Source organism: Heterocephalus glaber, unplaced genomic scaffold (genome assembly GCF_053883595.1).
Source record: "Heterocephalus glaber isolate CG9 unplaced genomic scaffold, H.glaber_assembly_v1.0 deba00001428, whole genome shotgun sequence".
Lineage (NCBI taxonomy): Eukaryota > Metazoa > Chordata > Mammalia > Rodentia > Bathyergidae > Heterocephalus > Heterocephalus glaber.
The window spans coordinates 15,859,345-15,878,137 of record NW_028258293.1 but is presented as its reverse complement, the minus strand read 5'-3'; the positions used below and the strand labels follow the sequence as shown (position 1 = coordinate 15,878,137).

Below are 18,793 nucleotides of genomic sequence, written 5' to 3'. Positions count from 1 at the left end.
CACAGAAGTCACAGACATTTTCTATCCCAGTGTCTGCAAATAAATTACTTACAATGAGCCTCTATCTGAAAGGGGAAGAAGACTAAAAAAAGACTATTCAGTTGGGTTACAAGGTATAAGTAGGATGATATATTCCAACAGGAAAAAGTAATCAGATTTAAACACTTCAGGATAATTTCCATTAAATACTCCAGAAGGCTGGGTGTGGTGGCACATGCCCATAATCCCAGCACTCATGAGACTGAGGCAGGAAGATCACTGTGAGTTCAAGGCCAGCCTGAACTACACAGTGAGACTCTCTCCAAAACCGAAAACACAAACTGCAGAATGAGACTGTTTTTCCTGCTACATTGTAAGAAAAATACACTAGAGGAAATACAGCCAAGATTCTACTGTACTACTCTCAGATTTAAGAATTTCCCAGCCAGGGCCGGGGATACAGCTCAGTGGCCCTGTGCCTGCCTGGCAAACACAAGGTGCTAAGTTCAATTCCCTGTACCAGGAAAAAAAAAAAAAAGAATTTCCCAAGTCCAACTTTACCTTCTCTGGAGTGAGGCACTTCATGTTGGTTGACTTTAATATGTGCTGTAAATAGTCATTTAAATCAACCATATTGGTGTTAACTGTCACCTGTAGAGAAAGAGAAAAAAGTAAAGGAGACAATAAATCCTGCAATGAAAAAGTTGCAAATCATCGATACTTCATATCAAAATCTCAAATATTTAAAGAGTGGGCAACAAATAAGCAAATAACACCTGTAAAATCAAACAACCTATAAGTTGGTATCAGAATTTGCAGATATAGATAACATCACAGAAAGATCAACAGAGGCATAGAGAGCAGTTCAAATAAAAATCAAGGTTTAACAAAGTAACAGGCATTATAATCCCAAATTTCAAGTTATACTATAAAGCTACAATAATAAAAACAATATGGTACTGCACAAAACTAGACATGTAGACCAATGGATAGAACAGAAGACATAGAAACAGCCCCATGCATCTTTGGCCATCTGATCTTTAACAACAGGATTAAGAACAAATGTTGGAAAAAAAACAGCCTCTAACAAATGATGCTGGGGAAACTGGTTATCTATGTGCAGAACAATGAATCTAGACCCATCTTTTGCCCTGTACTAAAATCAAATCAAAATGGATCAAAGACCTAAATATAAAAACAGAAACACTGAATCTTCTAGAAAATAGGTAAAATGCTTGAAGACATAAGCAAGAACTTCCTGAACTGAATCCCAATTGCATAAGAAATAATACCAAGAATCAACAAATGGGATTACATTAAAAAGCTCCTGCACAGCAAAGGAAACAACCAACAGAATAAAAAGAATGAAAAAAAATTTTTTCCAGCTACTCTTGATAAGCGGACTAATATTCAGAATATATTAACTCAAAACAAAAATTAGACCTCTCCAAAACAGAAGACCCAATCAAAAAATGGGAAACTGAAATAGAGACTTCTCAAAAGAAGTACAAATGGCAAGTACATGAAAAGAATGTTTAGCATTGTTGGCCATTAGTGAAATGCAAATCAAATCAATACAGAAATGTCATCTTACTCCTGTAAGAATGGCTGTCATCAAGGATTCAAAAAACGACAAATGATGGTGAGGATGTGGGAAAAAAGGAACCCAAATATTGCTGGTGAGAATGTAAATTAATATGCCCACTCTGAAACTCGGTATGGAGATTCCTCAAAAAACTAAAAATAAAACTCCATTTGACCCAGCTATATTTCTGGGTATCTTCCCAAAAGAACTGAAGTTGTCATATTACTATGATACATGTGTACTCATGTTTGTAGCAGCATAATTCACAACAGCTAAATTATGGAAACAGAGTAGAAGCCCTTCAAGAGATAAATAAAGAAAATATGGTCTACATACACAATAGAGTATTATGCAGCCATAAAGGATGAATTTAAATCATTTGTAGGAAAATGGATGGATCCTGCAACCAAAATGTTAAGTGAAATAAATCAGACGAACAAGGTTAAATAGTGCATGGGTTCTCTTATATGAAAACTCAAAATATACAGAACAAAATAAAAAAGAAGAGATAATAGGAAACAGGGAGGCAGACATTTTGGAGATGGAGAGGGGACTCTGAGAAAGCTGAGAGGACAGGGTGAGGGGAAAGGGGATCAAAAATTATCAAGATATGACATACACACGTACCAACTCACCAAAACAAATGTAATTATTATATACATACACTAATACAAAATAATTTTTTAAAAATCCAAGCTCAACGAAATAAAGTTTCTCAGTAGGGCACAGACTTTGCAAAGCCTCTTTCAGAGACGTGCTTCAATGGCAAATTATCATTCATACATAGAAAAGATGCAATATTTGTCTGTTTTTTTTTGGTTCCAGGGATTGAACCAGGGACCTTGTGCCTTCAAGGCAGGCGGTGGAGCCACTGAGCTAAATCCCCAGCCCCTATTTGTCTGTTTTAATCATATTAATTATAGAACTGCTACTCTATAAATCGTTTACAGCAGCAAATTACCAAACTACTTGGATGATTTCTAGTTAAGACTATTTGCTTTTCTTAACCAACACTTTCTTTTGTTTTCTGACATAGGTTCTCACTATGTAGCTTAGGCTGGTCTTGAACTCATTATATAGCCCAGGTTGGACTCGAACTCATCCCTCCCCAGTGCTGGGATTACAAGTGTGTGCCACCACCCCTGGTCTTTGACTACATTTTTAGGGGGATTAATTTCATCACAAAATCCCTCAACCAGTCAAAAGGAAGAAAGATAAAGTACAAGGAAATCTCTGAAGAACTAACTTTGTTTTCCCATTCAAATTCAGCCCACATCTGACGGAATTCAGCATCAGTGCAGGTTGCAGGCTGGATATAGTCCATAATGTCAATGTGGATATCACTGAGGACCACACAATTTCTGTCACTTGCTGCTCCAGAGACATCATAAACTGTAACACATACATACAAAAGATCCTCAATCATAAGGGTAAATTTCAATTAAAAACTCAAAATATCTAAAATGCTACTGCAGAATTGTTTAATCATGTAACTCATTTATAATTCCCTAGTCTTCCCTTTATATGGATGGTCTGAAATCTTTAATATGGCAATAAACTATGACTCTCACCAACTTAAGTTCACCTGTTCCTACCATTACCTTCCAACTCACTCTAATCATCAGGTGCATCAAACTACTTGTATAAGGTGTGATCAAAAAATACAGTAAATGTTTAATTTTTAAAAAAATTATTACAGTAAAGACACATTGTCATTAATTGCCCTCACAATACTCTCCCTTGCTTCATATACATTTGTCTCATCATTCTTGCCACTTTCTAAAGCAGTTCTGGAAGTTCTCTTTTTGTGTCTTTAGTTGTGTTGTCATGGCTGCTTCATGTCCTGAATTGATTCAAAGTGTTTACCTTTCATGGTCATTTTGACTGTGGAGAAGAGCCAGAAGTAACATGATGCCAGCTCTGGTAAATTAGGTAGATGAGGACATACTATAATAGTTTTACAAGCTTGCTCCTAATTGGATAGAACTCAGCAGCAGCACTCATCATTTTTTTTTTTGGTAGCAGAGATTGAACTCGGGACCTTGTACTTTTGAGGCAGGCAGCGGAACTACTGAACTACATCCCTGGCCTCATTCATCATATTTTTGATCACACTTCATAGAGACATGAAAGAGGACTTCCAGAATTGCTCCCAAAAGCGGCAGGAATGATGGGATAAATGTGTTTGAAGTGAGGGGGAGAATTTTGAGGACAATTAATGGCACCATGTCTTTCACTAAGTTTTTAAAAATTTAAACAACAGGCCGGGGATTTAGCTCAGTGGTTCTGGCGCCTGTCGCATAAGCACAAGATCCCGAAGATCCCAAGTTCGATCCCCGGTACCAAAAAAAATCTAAAAAAAAAAAAAATTAACATATATTTGATCACACCTCTTATTTGTTCTACCTACATCCTTATTTATCTGCAGAACCCTGATCTTTTAAAACCCTATTCTAGAACTAGCTCCTCCATAAAGCCTTCATAACCTTCCTTTCAATCCCCCACCACTCTGAGAATGGACCAAATTTCTTCATGGATTCCCAGGCTTCCTAGTACAGGCTTCTCGAATAGCACTGACGACTAGTTACTGCACTATTTATTTTATACACCTGCTTTTTCCTACATGATGATCAGCCATTTGAATTCAAAGATATTTTTTTCCCCACTACAGTAGCTCTATCTCTACAATAGAAATAGCTAGACAATATGCTTATTGACTGAATGCCTCTAAAGCTAACTGTTAGGTCTGATATACCCCTATGACTGTGGCCAGAAATGCCTATATCAAATTTCACATTCTGTTCAAATGGCATCTTTTGATAACACACCTTCTTCCTTTATAAGCTTTCCATGGTCAATAATTTTACTGTTTGATCCCAAAGAACATAGTTTATCAATTTGTCTTTATTGCACTATATTCTAATTATATATTTCTCTGTATCTTCCTTTTGCCTGGTGGTTTTTCATTTTGTGATTTTGTTTTTTGTTTGGGCAGCACTAAGGATTGAACCCAGGGAGTGCTGATGTACATCCTCAGCTCTTTTATATTTAATTTTGAGACACAGCCTCACTAAGTTGCCCAGGCTGGCCTCAGCCTCCCAACTAGCTGTAATTACAAGCATGCTGCCCCACCCAGGCAAGCTTTGTGGTTTCTTTAGGAGACAGACTCTATTTGGCTCATTTCTCTACATCTAGTACATAGTATAAAGCTTGGTACAATAGAGTGCTCCATAAATGATAAACAGATAAGAGTCAGGTCCTGTTCTCAGCTGATTCCACAGCTACTCAATATAGAAATTCTTTAATAAAATATTTAAACATCACATGCCATAAAATAGTACCTTACCTATATTACCAAAAATTATTCCATTTTCTGTTGATGCTACTTTGACATTAGCTTTAATATTTGCAAAATCATGAGGAGCAAGAGTCAAAGGAGATGGCTTTTCCACAAGTTTCAGATCCCCTAGGAGGGAAAAAAGTTTGGACATGGTTAAAAACACATATATTAGCCATAATACACTGCTACATTAGCCATCATTAAAGTGTATGCAACTTAATAGTTTCTAGCAAAATAAGGCACATGAGAAAAATATGATTTAAATATTACGAGAAAATAAAGAAATACTTTAACATTCTTATTATGCACATCAATCTGTACATTTTCTTTTAAAAGGTAACAGACATCTCAGAATAATTCTATGTTTAATTCATGTGTAGGAGGATTACTCTGGTCATACCATTTTATTTCAATGAAAGAATATAAATTTCTCAAAAACCTACATATTCTAGCACAAAGATTAAACAATCTACAAAAAGACTTGCAAATTCTTGAGAGAGTTAATTCATTGTATACAGGCATCAAGCTATGCTGGGGAAACAAGGCAAAACTATGTTTTCCCTTGATATACTGAAGTCCCTTAATTCTTCCATAAGCCATATGGAATTTGGTAAGGGTACTGTCCTGTTCCTGAACAATTTACATTTTCAAAACCAGATGTAAGAATGGTCAGAAGCAAGTTGGACTCTTGTGTCTTTATTAGGGACAAGGAATATCACATACTGCTAAACGTATTAGTGATACATAACTCTGGCCACATGTAGTAGGCAACAGCAGGAATTCTGTACCAATGCCATTACAAATTTAATGGAGTAAGCTATCAGGTAAATCTGTACCTTAAACAGCTCTTATTATATCTAAAAAAACTGACATTTGCTAGATCAAACTCAAGAACTGAACCCATTGGAATGTGCCAGGATCATAAGCAGGTCAGTATGACAAAGGTTCAGAGAACTGGAATAGAAGTCTAAATTTTAAACATAAAACTAAAAAAAAAAAAATTACAAAGGGCTCAAAGGACTACTTATACTGAAGTCTGTGGACTTCTCTTGATAATATGCCATAAAGATATAATGTATAAAAATCTTTCCTTTATGACAAATATTCTCACCTAGAGTAGCTAACTCCAATGTGCAGTTCTGCAAAGTATCACTGGTTTGGTTCACAACAAGTACGTCCAGGACAATATCATATTGGTTGACATGAACGTAAGCTTCTGCATACACAGGATCTGAGAAACCGGTCAACTGGGTGACCTGTCAAAACAAAAATAAAACAGAATCAAATGAGCTGGGTTTGGTGGTACATGCTTGTAATCCCAGTACTCTGAAAGGAAGAGGCAGGAAGACTACAAGTGTGAGCCTAGCCTAGGCAACACAGTGAGACTGTCTCAAAATAAAGAAGAAAAGGCTGGGGATGTAGCTCAGTGCAAAGGCCCTGGGTTCATTCCCTAGTACTCCTTGCCCCCAACACATGAAGACATAATCAAATGAATGACACAATTTAACTAACCATATCCTAATCAATGATTAAGTCTGGCAATTAAGAGATGTACTTAGATATGAAAAGTCATTTTGGGATAGGTATAACAAAATTGTAATGCAGAAATGGAAATTAAAACTGGGACAATTATAAAAACTGGTTGTACAGCTTGAAAAAAGTTATCCAGGCAACACAGCATTTGAAATTTTAATTTAAAAAATGATACTCACGCATCTTCTGATTTTTGTTTTGTTTTGGTAACAGGGATGGAACTCAGGGCTTTGCACATACTAAGCATGCATTCTACCACTGAGTTACACCCCAGCCCACCTGCTTTTTAAATTCAGTAACTCAATATAAGGTATGTTATATATGTTGATTTTTAAGCTTAGTAGTTCACCAGTAGAAATATGTTAAACAAATTCATTAAACACTCTCCCAACTTAGCAAATGAATAGATTTGGATACATTTTCAGTTAAATCCTCAGTAAATATCTAAGCTTACAATCTGCTCTCTGAAACTCAGGAACATAGAGAAAATGTGGTATTCACTGCTATTCAAGCTCAGGAAGCAAACACATCATATGGTGAGAAATATTTGTAATCCCATAAAGATAAAAATAATCCCTCCAATTAAAAAATACCTTAAGTATAGCATTTAACAATATAATATTGTCACCAAAAGTACAGGCAAGAAAATAGAAACTTTTGTGCATCAAAGGACACTAAGAACAGAGTGAAAAGACAAATCACAGAACAGAAGAAAACTATAGAATAGAAGAAGAAAGAAAACTTCAAATCTAATGAGGGGTTAATATCCAGAATACATGAAGATTCCTATAATTCAAACAAAAAAATCCAATTAAAAAATGGGCAAAGGATTTGAACAGATATTTCTCCATGGAGGATATACAAACAGCCAATAAACACACAAAAAGACTGTATTTCTTTTAAAAAACAGTAGGACAAGAAACTTCCTGATACTACTTTTTCAAGTAGCCAATTTAAATAATTTATAGTATATTTGCTATTTTGTTACCTTGTTAAGTTTAGACGCTAGGGGATCTGCTGCCTCTTTCCTCTGAGTGTTACCCATTGCTGCCAACAAACTCAGCTGAAACTGATCTTCCTTGCAGTTCATTTCATTCTTAGCAGTTAGTTGCATGAAGGAAATGGGGTCATCAGGCTGTACTGTCACATTCCTCTTTTCAGATTCTTTCTATGTTGAGAAAAACAACACACACATTTCTTTACATAGGTCTTTAATTGGGACAGCTTCACATATGGGAACTGAACAATCAACAAAGAAAAAAAGTGCTTTTATGGCCTTCTGTATAATTTACCTTTTGGGATAGTTTCTCTTCTTCAAGTTTGGCAGATAACATTTGAGAAAGAGACTGTCTGCATTCCTTATTGAAAATGTCATTCATTAAAGGCGAACATTCGGACAAGACCTTGAGGCACAGGGAAATTCGGTCTACATCATCATCTGTAATTGGCTTCTTAGGAAGAGAAGATTTTCCCAAATGAAGGACAGTTGCCATGAGCAACATAGCCTCAGCAACAAAAGACTATAAAAGTAGAGAAATTGTGTCATGATTCCCCAATTGCAACAATGTCTATATGAAAACTTAAAATTGAAGAAATGAACCAAACTTTTCATTTCACCTGAGTAAAACTTCAAATCCTTTAGATTGTATCTCCATAACACCTTTTTGGCATGTTCTTCCTTTTTTTGGCACCAGGGATCGAACTCAGGACCTTGCACTTGTTAGGCAGGTGGTGGCACCACTGAGCTAAAACCCTGGCCCCTTCCTTTTTTTATTCTGCCATTTCCTAAGACTTCTATCAACCCTCAACTGAAAGAGCAATGGATCTTTAATGATTTCTCTTTTAACCTCAACTACAGAAAAGTTAAACAAATGATCCATTTCACCAATTGTTGCCATTTTGCCATATCTGCTTTCTTATTTTCCCATATACATATATACACTTACTTTGTTAACTAAATGAAAGAAAGATTCATCCCATAAATATGTCAGTGTTCATCTCCTACGAATCAGGACAGCTTTCTATAAGAACCACAAAATCACTTTCTCACCTGAGAACTGTATGTGTCAAATTATCAACTATACTCTGAATTTCAATAAATCATCTCAAAATTTTTGTGTTTTATTTTTTAACTCCAGGATCAGCTTCATGCATTTTATCTGGCTATTTTTCTTTAGTCCCTTTTATTTGAGACCAGTTTTCTGCCCATTTCTTTTTAATCACATTGATTCTTTTTTTTTTTTTTTTTTGTACCGGGGATCGATTCTTTTTTTAAAAGAACACACACACTTTCTTTTTAATAAATGGAACACACACTTCTGGCTATAACATTAGATAAACGATGTTTTACACCCCAATGGTATTATAGTATTAGGCTGTTCCATGATTGGTAATGCCATGTGTGATCACCTGCTGCTGCTATCTTAGTTTTTATATTGCACCCATCCTTTCACCCTCCATACAAACACCTTATTTTAATTTCTGTCTGCCTTCATATTGAAGTTCACATCCTTGGCCTGCTAGTCAGAATCTTCCACAAGTAAATTCTAGCTTATGTTTTTGGTTGTTTCATGTTGCATCGTGACAGTTACTCTTTGCCTTTGCTAAAAAGAAACCTTGCATTTGGTTTAGTACCGATCTACACACACACATAAATACCAATGGAAGCCTGGGGAAGAACCAGCAGAACAGTAAGTATAATCATCCCCCTCAAGTGGGTACTGACTCCAGAAAAAGAAGAAAGAGAAGGTGTAACAGAAAAAAATACCTGAAGAAATCATGACCAAAAATTTACCAAACTGATAGAAACTACAAACCCAGAGACCCAAGAAGCTCAATGAAACACAAGCAAAGGAAACATGAACAAAACCACAACAAGCACTAATCAAAGCGCTAAAACTCACTGATGAGAAAATCTAAAACCAGTCACAGAAGAAAAAACACATTCCACAAAGGCATAAGAATGACAGAAACTTCTTAACAGGAAGGGAAAAGACAAAGGAGCTACATTTTTATATTACTGGAAGGAAAAACTGTCTTTTAGAATTCTATACGCAAAAAGTTATCTTTTAAAAATGTCAGAGAAATAGACTTTTTTCCAGACAAAAATCAAGTGAATTCCTTGCCAAGAGACCTACACTACAAGCAAAGTTAATGTAAATTCTTTAGGCAAAAGGACTATGATACAAGACATTCAGATCTACACAAAGAAATGAAGAGTGCTAGAAGTAAATGGAGGAGTCCAATGAGTCGATAAACAAACTTCCTTCTTTGCATCAAATTCAGCAAACTTTATTAACTAGGTATGTTATGAGAAATCTGGCTCCTTTAAACAGATTATCAATGATCACTGCCAACTTTCAAAAGGGAAGCAGTCATTCATGAGAGAAAATTAAATTGGACTCTGAGACAGAAAATGTTGGAGATTTAAAAAGTATAAAAAAGATACTGTGACTATACCTAGACAATAACGATCCACAGTTACAAAGTAAATTATTGCTCATAAATCAAAATTAATAGATCTTGTAAGTTACCTGGCCTTCTAAATTTCATCTATGGCTTTATGATGGAAAAAAACAAAAACCTCTTTGAAAACCCAAAATTTAAAATGAAAATGTCCTGTTATATGGAAGATAAATGAAGAAACTACATACTCGATGGACAATTATGCAACTATTAAATATTATAACTATGACTAGGAAGGGTTTATAAAAACATGGAAAATGTTTGTTATAATACTAAGTAAAACTATAATAATTGGAAAACACAAAATGATCACTACTAGGGAAGAAAAGTGTTACACAGACACAGCCAACTTTTATGCTTTCTAGAGAAAGGAAGAATTTCTGTTATATTTTACCTTTTGATGTTTCTATTGTAATACTGAAGAAATTTGTATTTGATCAGCACGGGAGTTTTGGCCTGCTTCATTTCCAACCTGGGCCAGTTCACCCCTCCGAAGGCAACCTGGTGGTCCCCCGCTCCCAGGAGGTCACCATATTGATGCCGAACTTAGTGCGGACACCCGATCGGCATAGCGCAGTGCAGCCCAGAACTCCTGGACTCAAGCAATCCTCCCACCTCAGCCTCCCGAGTAGCTGGGACTACAGGCATGTGCCACCACACCCAGCAGAAATTTGTATTTGAGTGCTATAATCATATTTGGTTTCTGTGTGTGTGTGTGGTGCTAGGGATTAAACCCAGGGCCTTGAACATCCTAAGCAGGTACTGTCCCACTGAGCTACATCACCAAGCCTCTCATAATTTTGATTATATCATCCCTTGCTTATTTTAGCAATAAATTAACAAAAAAATCAAATAAAATTTCATAATTCTACTATGGAGAGATTTTTTTTTTTAAATGAAAAGCAATGTAATGTTTTAGGCAAATGAAAGCTGAGAAAATTCCTCACCAGCTGACTAGCATGCAAGAAATGATCAAGCTGGGTGTGATAGCACGTGCCTATAGCACTCTGAGAAGCTGAGGCAGGAGGATTCCAAGTTTGAGCCTTGCCTGGGTAACTCAGCAAGACCTTGTCTCTAAGTAATTAATTATTTTTTTTTAAAAAAGGGCTGGGGATGTATCTCAGTGTAAGGCCCTGGGTGGTTTAGGTAGGAGAAAAAAAACCTATCAGATAGAATTCTGAATTTAGACAAAGGAATAAGAGCACCATAAATGGTAAATATGTAGGGAAACATAAGATTTTTTTCTCATTTACAGTATCTTTCAAAGATAATTGACTCTAGCAGACAAATAGATAAAGAAAATGTGAGCCATACACATTCAGCCTTAAAAAGTAAGGAAATTCTGATATATACTACAATATGGATGAATTTTTAAGATGTTAGGTTAAATGAAGCAAATTAGACACAAAAAACAAATACTGCATGATTCCACTTATATGAAATACCTAGAACAGGCAAATTTATATAAATAAAGAGTATAACAGATTATTGGGGCTGCAGGTAGGAAGGAATGGGGAGTTTTGGATACAAAATTTTACTTTCAGATAATGAAAAAGCACTAGAGAGGAATGGTGGTTAATAGTTGCATAGTAATGTGAATTTACCTAATGGCACTAAACTGTTGCCCCTTAACTGCATACTTAAAAATGGCTAAAACAGTAAATTTTATGTTATGTCCATTTCACCAGAATAACAAAAAATTTTTTTTAATAAAAGAAAGAAAAAAGAAGCACCCAGAAAGGTATCTGAAGTTTGCCCTGCTATCAACTCTCAACATCTGGCTAAGCTAAGCACAACTCTTCCTGGTCTCAGTACAGACATCAAAAAAAGGAAAGAAAGAAAAGAGGAAAAAAATTATTAAAAGAAAAAAAGAGAATTGACTAAAACAAAAATAACAATGTGTCCTTGGGTTTAAAACATGATTTAGGGGTGTGAAATGTAGGATAATAGTGCAAATGATGAGGAAATTGGGAGAATGAAAGTATACTATTATAAATGAGTATATAGGGGCTGGGGATTTAGCTCAGTGGTTTTGCCACCTGCTGCGCAAGTGCAAGGGCCTGAGTTCGATCCCCGGTACCAAAAATAAATAAATAAATAAATAAATAAATAAGTATATAGTAAGAATGGTCAGAAGGTATGAACCATGAATAAGGATCATTTAAAAGATATATATTTTTTTTTTAGGTACTGGGGATCAAACTCAGGACCTCGCACTTGCGAGGCAGGCAGCAGAACCACTGAGCTAAATCCCCGGCCCCTGAAAGATATTTTTTGAGATAAAGCAGACAAGGAATGACCAGATGAAGATGCTGGAGAAAAGCATTTCCTTCTTTGGTCCTTCACTAATCCTAGCAAACAGAAATAATTTCATAAATACTTCTATCTCCTCCACTGGACTAATCACATGGTATTATTACTGTATTACTTTGTCAATTTTATAGTCATATTGTATTACTGTGTCCATTTTCCCCTATTAAACCATAAGCTCTTACACAACAGAAACTTTAGCATGAAGACTTTTGGGTTTCTCACTGTTCAATACATTCAGTAGGCACTCAATACTCAGTTGTTGGGTAAATGCAGAATAAGTGAACTTACATTTTGCTTTTTCTTCTCCTGAACCAAAGCTACATAGCGCAATGCAATCTTGGTCAGAGTTGTGGCAAGAGAAGCAGCAACAAAAAAATCTCCATCCAGAAGAAATCCTCTCAGGGGAGGTCTACGAAAAATAAAAGAAAAATGAAACTGGGCTGGGGATTTAGCTCAGTGGCGCTGTGCCTGCCTGGCAAGTATAAGGCTCTGAGTTCAATCCCAGATTAAAAAAAAAAGAAAAGAAAATGAAACTCATTAACTTCTTAAGCATCAGATAGCTTTTGTATAAATGATTCAAAAAAACCACCCTCACTGATACCCTTCAGTGATAAGGACCCTGGTTGATTCCTTCATTAGCTCTCAAAACAAAAAATATATAACTTTAACATTTATCTTCAAATGACTCAAGAGACGAATGGAAAGAAAATATGTTTAATTAAGAGTGTATGCACTGGAGCCAATGAATTATTTTCAAATTCCAGCTTACCTATTTATTTATTGGGTAGTTTTCAAACTTCCATAAGTCTCAAATTCCTCTACTGTAAAATGGAGATAATATATTCTATCCCAAAGGATGGTTGTCAAGGATATCAAACTACTTAGCACAATGTGAAGCATAAACTAAGTATTCAATAAAATTTCAGGCATTGTTTTCATCATCTCCACCACAAAAACGAATAGTTAAAAAAGGAGAAATCATCCATTACATGTTATTGTATCAACTAGAATGGGAAAGCCTTATGTAGCTGAGTAGTAAAATGCTTTCCTCTAATGCAACTAAGGTCCTGGACTTGATCTACAGCATTACAAAAGAAAAAAGAAGAGAGAAATGGAAAAACCTACAAGGTATCTTTTTAGATGCTAAAAGGCAACCAAACTCAAATACCATTGTAGAATTTTCTATGTGAGCAAAATAATTTTAGTTTAAGCAGAACGCAGCTACTTCAATGAAAAGAGATGGAAGGAACAGAGGATTGTACCACTGACACAATTCCTGGGTGGAAAACTTAAGCATCTTCCTCCTTTCAAGTACCTTAAGTAATGAAGACTTTCATTTCGGTCAAAAAACAAACTACTAGGGCTGGGGATTTAGCTCAGTGAAACTGCTGCTTGCTTGCATGTGCAAGGTCCTGAGTTTGATCCCCAGTACAGCCACACACACACACACACACACACCCCCCCCCGCCAAAAAGAGAGAAAAAGCAAACTACTAAGAGAAAAGAAAAGTGACTACTTTTTACACAAGAGTTATAATAAAAGTAATTCAGCTTGGCAGGGCAGAGGGGCCATAAATTACCTGTCTTCCTCCTTCTTGGTGGGTCTAGAACTGCTGAGGGCACTCTGAGTTGCATAGGTACCCATTTCAGTAACCAATTTCTGAACCGGCCCCACAGTTATTTCCTCTTCAGGTTTTAAATCACCAGCTTCTTTCTTTATTTCTGACTCCACAATTGGGATCTAAAAGTCAATTGGAAACATCAGTTCAGTAATGACATCAATATCATGCAAAATTATATTTAAATAGCCATCATTTCTCTAAAGAAGGGATTCTCCTAATGGGACCTGCAGAACTTGACACTGTTTTCAATTTTCTTTCCTATCTGAAAATAATGCAGAAGCTTTGGAGTTGGATATTCTTGGGCTTAAATTCTCATTCTGCCACTAATTAGTTGTATGGTTCTGAGTAAGTTAATTAAATTACTTTGAACCTCAGTTAATTAATCTGTTAAATGGAAATTTTAATTCTTTCCATACAAGTTGCTTAATAGGAAAATGGATAAGTCAGTATCTATCACAGAGTAGATGTTCATTAGGGCTTATGTCTCTTTTCTATCCCTCCCCTTGAAATATTAACCAAAAGCAGCACTCATCCTATTTGTACAACTAGCTTTATCAATTACCCTTTTAGTTAACTTGAGTATTACTATGAATTTATTCCTTGATACTAGTCTATTATCTCACTTAAAAGTTTTAAAAGTCTTTGCCCTACTGAAGACTGAATCCAAGAAGTGCTGAGCTACATCTCTACACATTTTTAGCTATTCATTCATTCATTCATTCAAGGCTTTCTCAATGAGTTGTATGTCCAGTCATTTTCAGTTTTTGAATTGTGAGGCAGGATCTTGCTAAGTTGTCCAAGTGGGCTCGAATTTGCATTCCTCTTACCTCAGCCTCCTAAATGGCTGGCATAATAGGCTTACGCGACTATGCTTAGCTTCTAAAATTTTTACCAATTTCAATTCTTTAGTTTAGAGATGAAAAAACAGAACTTTAGTCAGTTAAGAACTTATACTGGCAGAATAAAGAAAGGAACCCAGGTTGCTTGATAAGTAGTCCACTGGGTCTTTTTTGGTTTTAAAATTCCATCATAATGTTGTTTGGACAAGGAAATAATGTCAATTTTCATACCTAAATATTCTTTTGTGTGTTTTGTTTTTGGTACCGGGGATCGAACTCAGGACCTTGTGCTTGTGCAGCAGGCGCTGGAACCACTGAGCTAAATCCCCAGCCCCATACCTAAATATTCTAAAGTAAGCCTTGCCCTAAGGTCTTCTTTAAGAACACACAGGCTAAAGCAGAATTTTATCAGCTTTTTTCTTTATTTAACACAGAACATTTTGTTAAAACAAAATCTTATCTAGAAGGGTAAATCAGTAATATACACAGGTGTCATGGCTTTCACAGTGTTGAAGGGGCACCCTTCATTTTCCATAGTCTCTGTGGCTTAGTTATTAGGTAATTAAAATACATTTTCAGCCCGCTGCAGACAGGCAGGTCTGCACACGCCCTACCAAGGTCGTGAGTTGTGTGGCAACAATCCACTGGACACCGCCACCACCCCCTCCTCTGTACAGCCACCTGGTTACAGTTACACACTACAAAGACGCAGAGGACAATGGACCACCAGACCACCGTACTGAGTCCCGCCGCTCCTGGCCCAGAGGTAGGGGCTTCTGAGCCACCCTCCCACTGCTCCTGGTCCAGAAGAAGGGGTTTCCGGGCCACCATCCCTCTGGCAGCTCCCGGCCCCTGTCCCACCTCTCCCAGCTAAGAGGTAATCCGTGCAGGCGCCAACAGCACATCCCACCCCCGCCCCGAGTCAAAATGAGAAAACACGTAAATAAGTCTCAAAACCAGACTTCCAGATCACCTACAGCAACCCCAAAGGGAAATGAGATGGAACACTCTGATACTCAACCACCTGGACCCACTGAACTGGCAACAAAAGGGGATCTGGAAAAAATGAAATCAGAAATAATTTCTTAGATAACAGGAGAAATTGTGCCCCTAGTGCAAGACATGATTAATAAATCTAGAGAGGAGCTGAGGAACATGATGGAATCCCAACACAGGAAACAAAGGGAATCCATAAAACAGATGCAAACAAATTTCCAAGAGATTAAAAACTCCATTGAAAGTCTACACAGCAGAAAGAGCCAGTGTGAGGGCAGAATTTCAGATATAGAAGATAAGATTGCAATTAATGACAAGGAAAAGAAAAATTGCTGCAAAATTATAAGGGAACATGAGAAATTAATCCAGCAGCTGCTAGATGATGCAAAGAAGAATAACATAAGACTGATTGGAGTCAATGAAGAAACAGGAGAGAGTGCAGATGACATAAAAAAAACTCTTTGCAGAAGTAATGGCAGAAAACTTCCCAAGCAGAGGAAAAGAACTTGACATACAGGTAAGTGAGGCATATAGGACTCCAAATAGCCTTGATCAAAAAAAATCTACACATAGGCATATAATTGTTAAGATTCCAGAAACTCAACAGAAGAACAAAGTTCTCCAAGCAGTCAGAGAAAAGAAACAAATCACATACAAAGGAAAGCCCATCAGAATCACAGCAGACTTCTCAACACAAACCATCAAGGCAAGAAGAGCTTGGAGTGACATATTCCAAGCCCTCAAAGAAAACAGCCTCTAACCCAGATTGATGTGGCCTGCAAAACTATCTTTCAAAACTGATGGAGAAATAAGATACTTTCATGACAGAGAGCACCTTAGGAACTTCATGAATACCAAACCAGCACTCCAAAGAATTTTACACAATATCCTAGGAACAGACATTGAGGATCACAACCCCAGGAAGCAAAGCAGAATGAACCCATCTGGCATGACAAGAAATTAAATGGAAAGGGGGAGAACCCAACAAAAAGAAAAACTCATGGCAATGACAAGTCAGTATGTTTCAGTTATAACCATCAACGTTAATGGTCTCAATTCACCAATCAAAAGAAATAGACTGGCAGAATGGGTCAAGAAGCAAAATCCAACAATATGCTGCATATAAGAAACACACTTAATTCAAAAGGAAACTCATAGACTGAAAGTTAAAGGGTGGAAAATGATACTCCATGCAACAGGAACCCGAAAAAAAGCAGGAGTAGCTATCCTCTTGGCAGACCAAGTGGATTTCAAACCAACACTGATGAAGAGAGACGAAGAAGGACACTACATCCTTGTAAAGGGAACAATCCAACAGGAAGAGATGACAATCATAAACATATATGCACCAAACACTAGTGCACCCAACTATATAAAACAAATACTAACGGACATGAAAAGTCATATATGCACTAATACAATTGTAGTGGGGGACCTCAACACCCCACTGGCACAAATACATAGATCAACTAGACAAAAAATAAGTAATGAAATACTAGAACTCAATCGAACTCTTGAACAAATGAACTTAACAGATGTTTACAGAGTCTTCCACCCCCCAAAATCAGAATATACATTCTTCTCAGCTGCATATGGGTCATTCTCCAAAATAGACCACATACTCACACATAGAACATGTTTAAGTAAGTGCAAAGGAATTGAAGTTATCCCCTGTATATTATCAGACCATATTGCGATGAAATTGGAGATCCATAGCAAAAGAAACTCAAAAAATTTCATAAAGCACGTGGAAATTGAACAACACACTTCTGAATAACCAATGGGTCACAGAGGAAATTAAAGAAGAAATGCCCAGTATCACCACTCTTGTTCAATATAGTTCTGGAAACATTAGCCATGGCAATTAGACAAGAGAAAGAAATAAAAGGAATAAAGATAGGAAATGAAGAAGTCAAATTGTCATTATTTGCAGATGACATGATACTCTATATAGAAGACCCCAAGAACTCCACCAAAAGTCTTCTAGACTTAATAACCAAATTCAGTCAAGTAGCTGGTTACAAGGTCAACACACAAAAATCAATAGCTTTCCTCTACACCAATGACAGACTCACTGAGAGAGAAGTAGGGCAAATAATTCCTTTCATAATAGCATCCAAAATACTGAAACACCTAGGAATCATCCTAACGAAAGAAATCAAAGACCTCTTCTCTGAAAACTATGGCACTCTGAAAAGAGAGATTGAAGAGGATATCAGAAAATGGACAGACATCCCCTGCTCCTGGATAGGAAGGATTAATATAGTGAAAATGGCCATACTTCCAAAACTGCTACATAGATTTAATGCAATTCCAATTGAGATCCCAGCAGCATACTTCATGGACCTTGAGAAAACAATCCAAAAATTCATTTGGAACAAGAAGAGACCCAGAATAGCAAAAGCAATTCTAGGTAACAGAGACATAGCAGGGGGTATCACAATCCCCAACCTGCAACTATACTACAAAGGTACTGTGATAAAAACAGCATGGTACTGGCAAAGAAACAGGCTTGAGGACCAGTGGAACAGATTAGAAGATGCAGAAACAACGCCAGACACACTCAGCCATCTCATCTTCGATAAAGGAGCCAAACACCCTCATTGGAGGTAAGATAGCCTCTTTAATAAATGGTGCTGGAAAAATTGGGCTTCAACTTGACAAAGATTAAAACTAGACCTATATCTCTCACCATGCACTAAACTAAAATCAAAATGGATTAAAGGTCTAAATATTAAAATAGAAACTCTGAACCAGTTGGAACAGAGGTTAGGTAGAACTCTTGAAGACATCGGTGTAGGAGAAGAGTTTATGAACAAAACCTCAGTTGCCCGTGAATTAGCACAAACAATCAATCAACAAGTGGGATCTCTTTTTATTAAAAGGCTTCTGCACAGCAAGAGAAACCACCAGCAGTATGAAGAGACAACCCACAATGTGGGAAAAAATCTTCACCTGCTCTTCCTCAGACAAAGGTCTACTATCTCCAATCTATAAAGAACTTAAAAAGATCAGACCTCCCAAATTTAAAGATCCAATCCGAAAATGGGCATCTGAAATGAACAGACATTTCTCAGACAAAGAAGTAGAAATAGCAATACATGAAAAAATGTTCAACATCA

General features: G+C 36.7%; 1 protein-coding gene and 1 non-coding gene across 4 annotated transcripts in view; both read right to left on the bottom strand.

Annotated features, from left to right (window-relative positions):
- Positions 1-18,793, bottom strand: part of Copb1 (coat protein complex I subunit beta 1) — a 47,260-nt gene that overhangs the window by 7,011 nt on the left and 21,456 nt on the right. For all 3 annotated transcript variants that reach the window (XM_004851467.4, XM_004851468.4, XM_004851466.4), the window contains exons 13-20: positions 13,795-13,955; positions 12,504-12,624; positions 7,730-7,957; positions 7,426-7,605; positions 6,016-6,160; positions 4,911-5,030; positions 2,811-2,956; positions 541-630 (exon numbers count right to left, since the gene is read on the bottom strand). In XM_004851467.4, coding sequence (XP_004851524.1) covers positions 541-630; positions 2,811-2,956; positions 4,911-5,030; positions 6,016-6,160; positions 7,426-7,605; positions 7,730-7,957; positions 12,504-12,624; positions 13,795-13,955 — 1,191 coding nt within the window. The remainder of the gene's footprint in view (positions 1-540; positions 631-2,810; positions 2,957-4,910; positions 5,031-6,015; positions 6,161-7,425; positions 7,606-7,729; positions 7,958-12,503; positions 12,625-13,794; positions 13,956-18,793) is intronic.
- LOC147827983 (signal recognition particle RNA) lies at positions 10,270-10,567 on the bottom strand. The gene has a single exon (XR_015451515.1).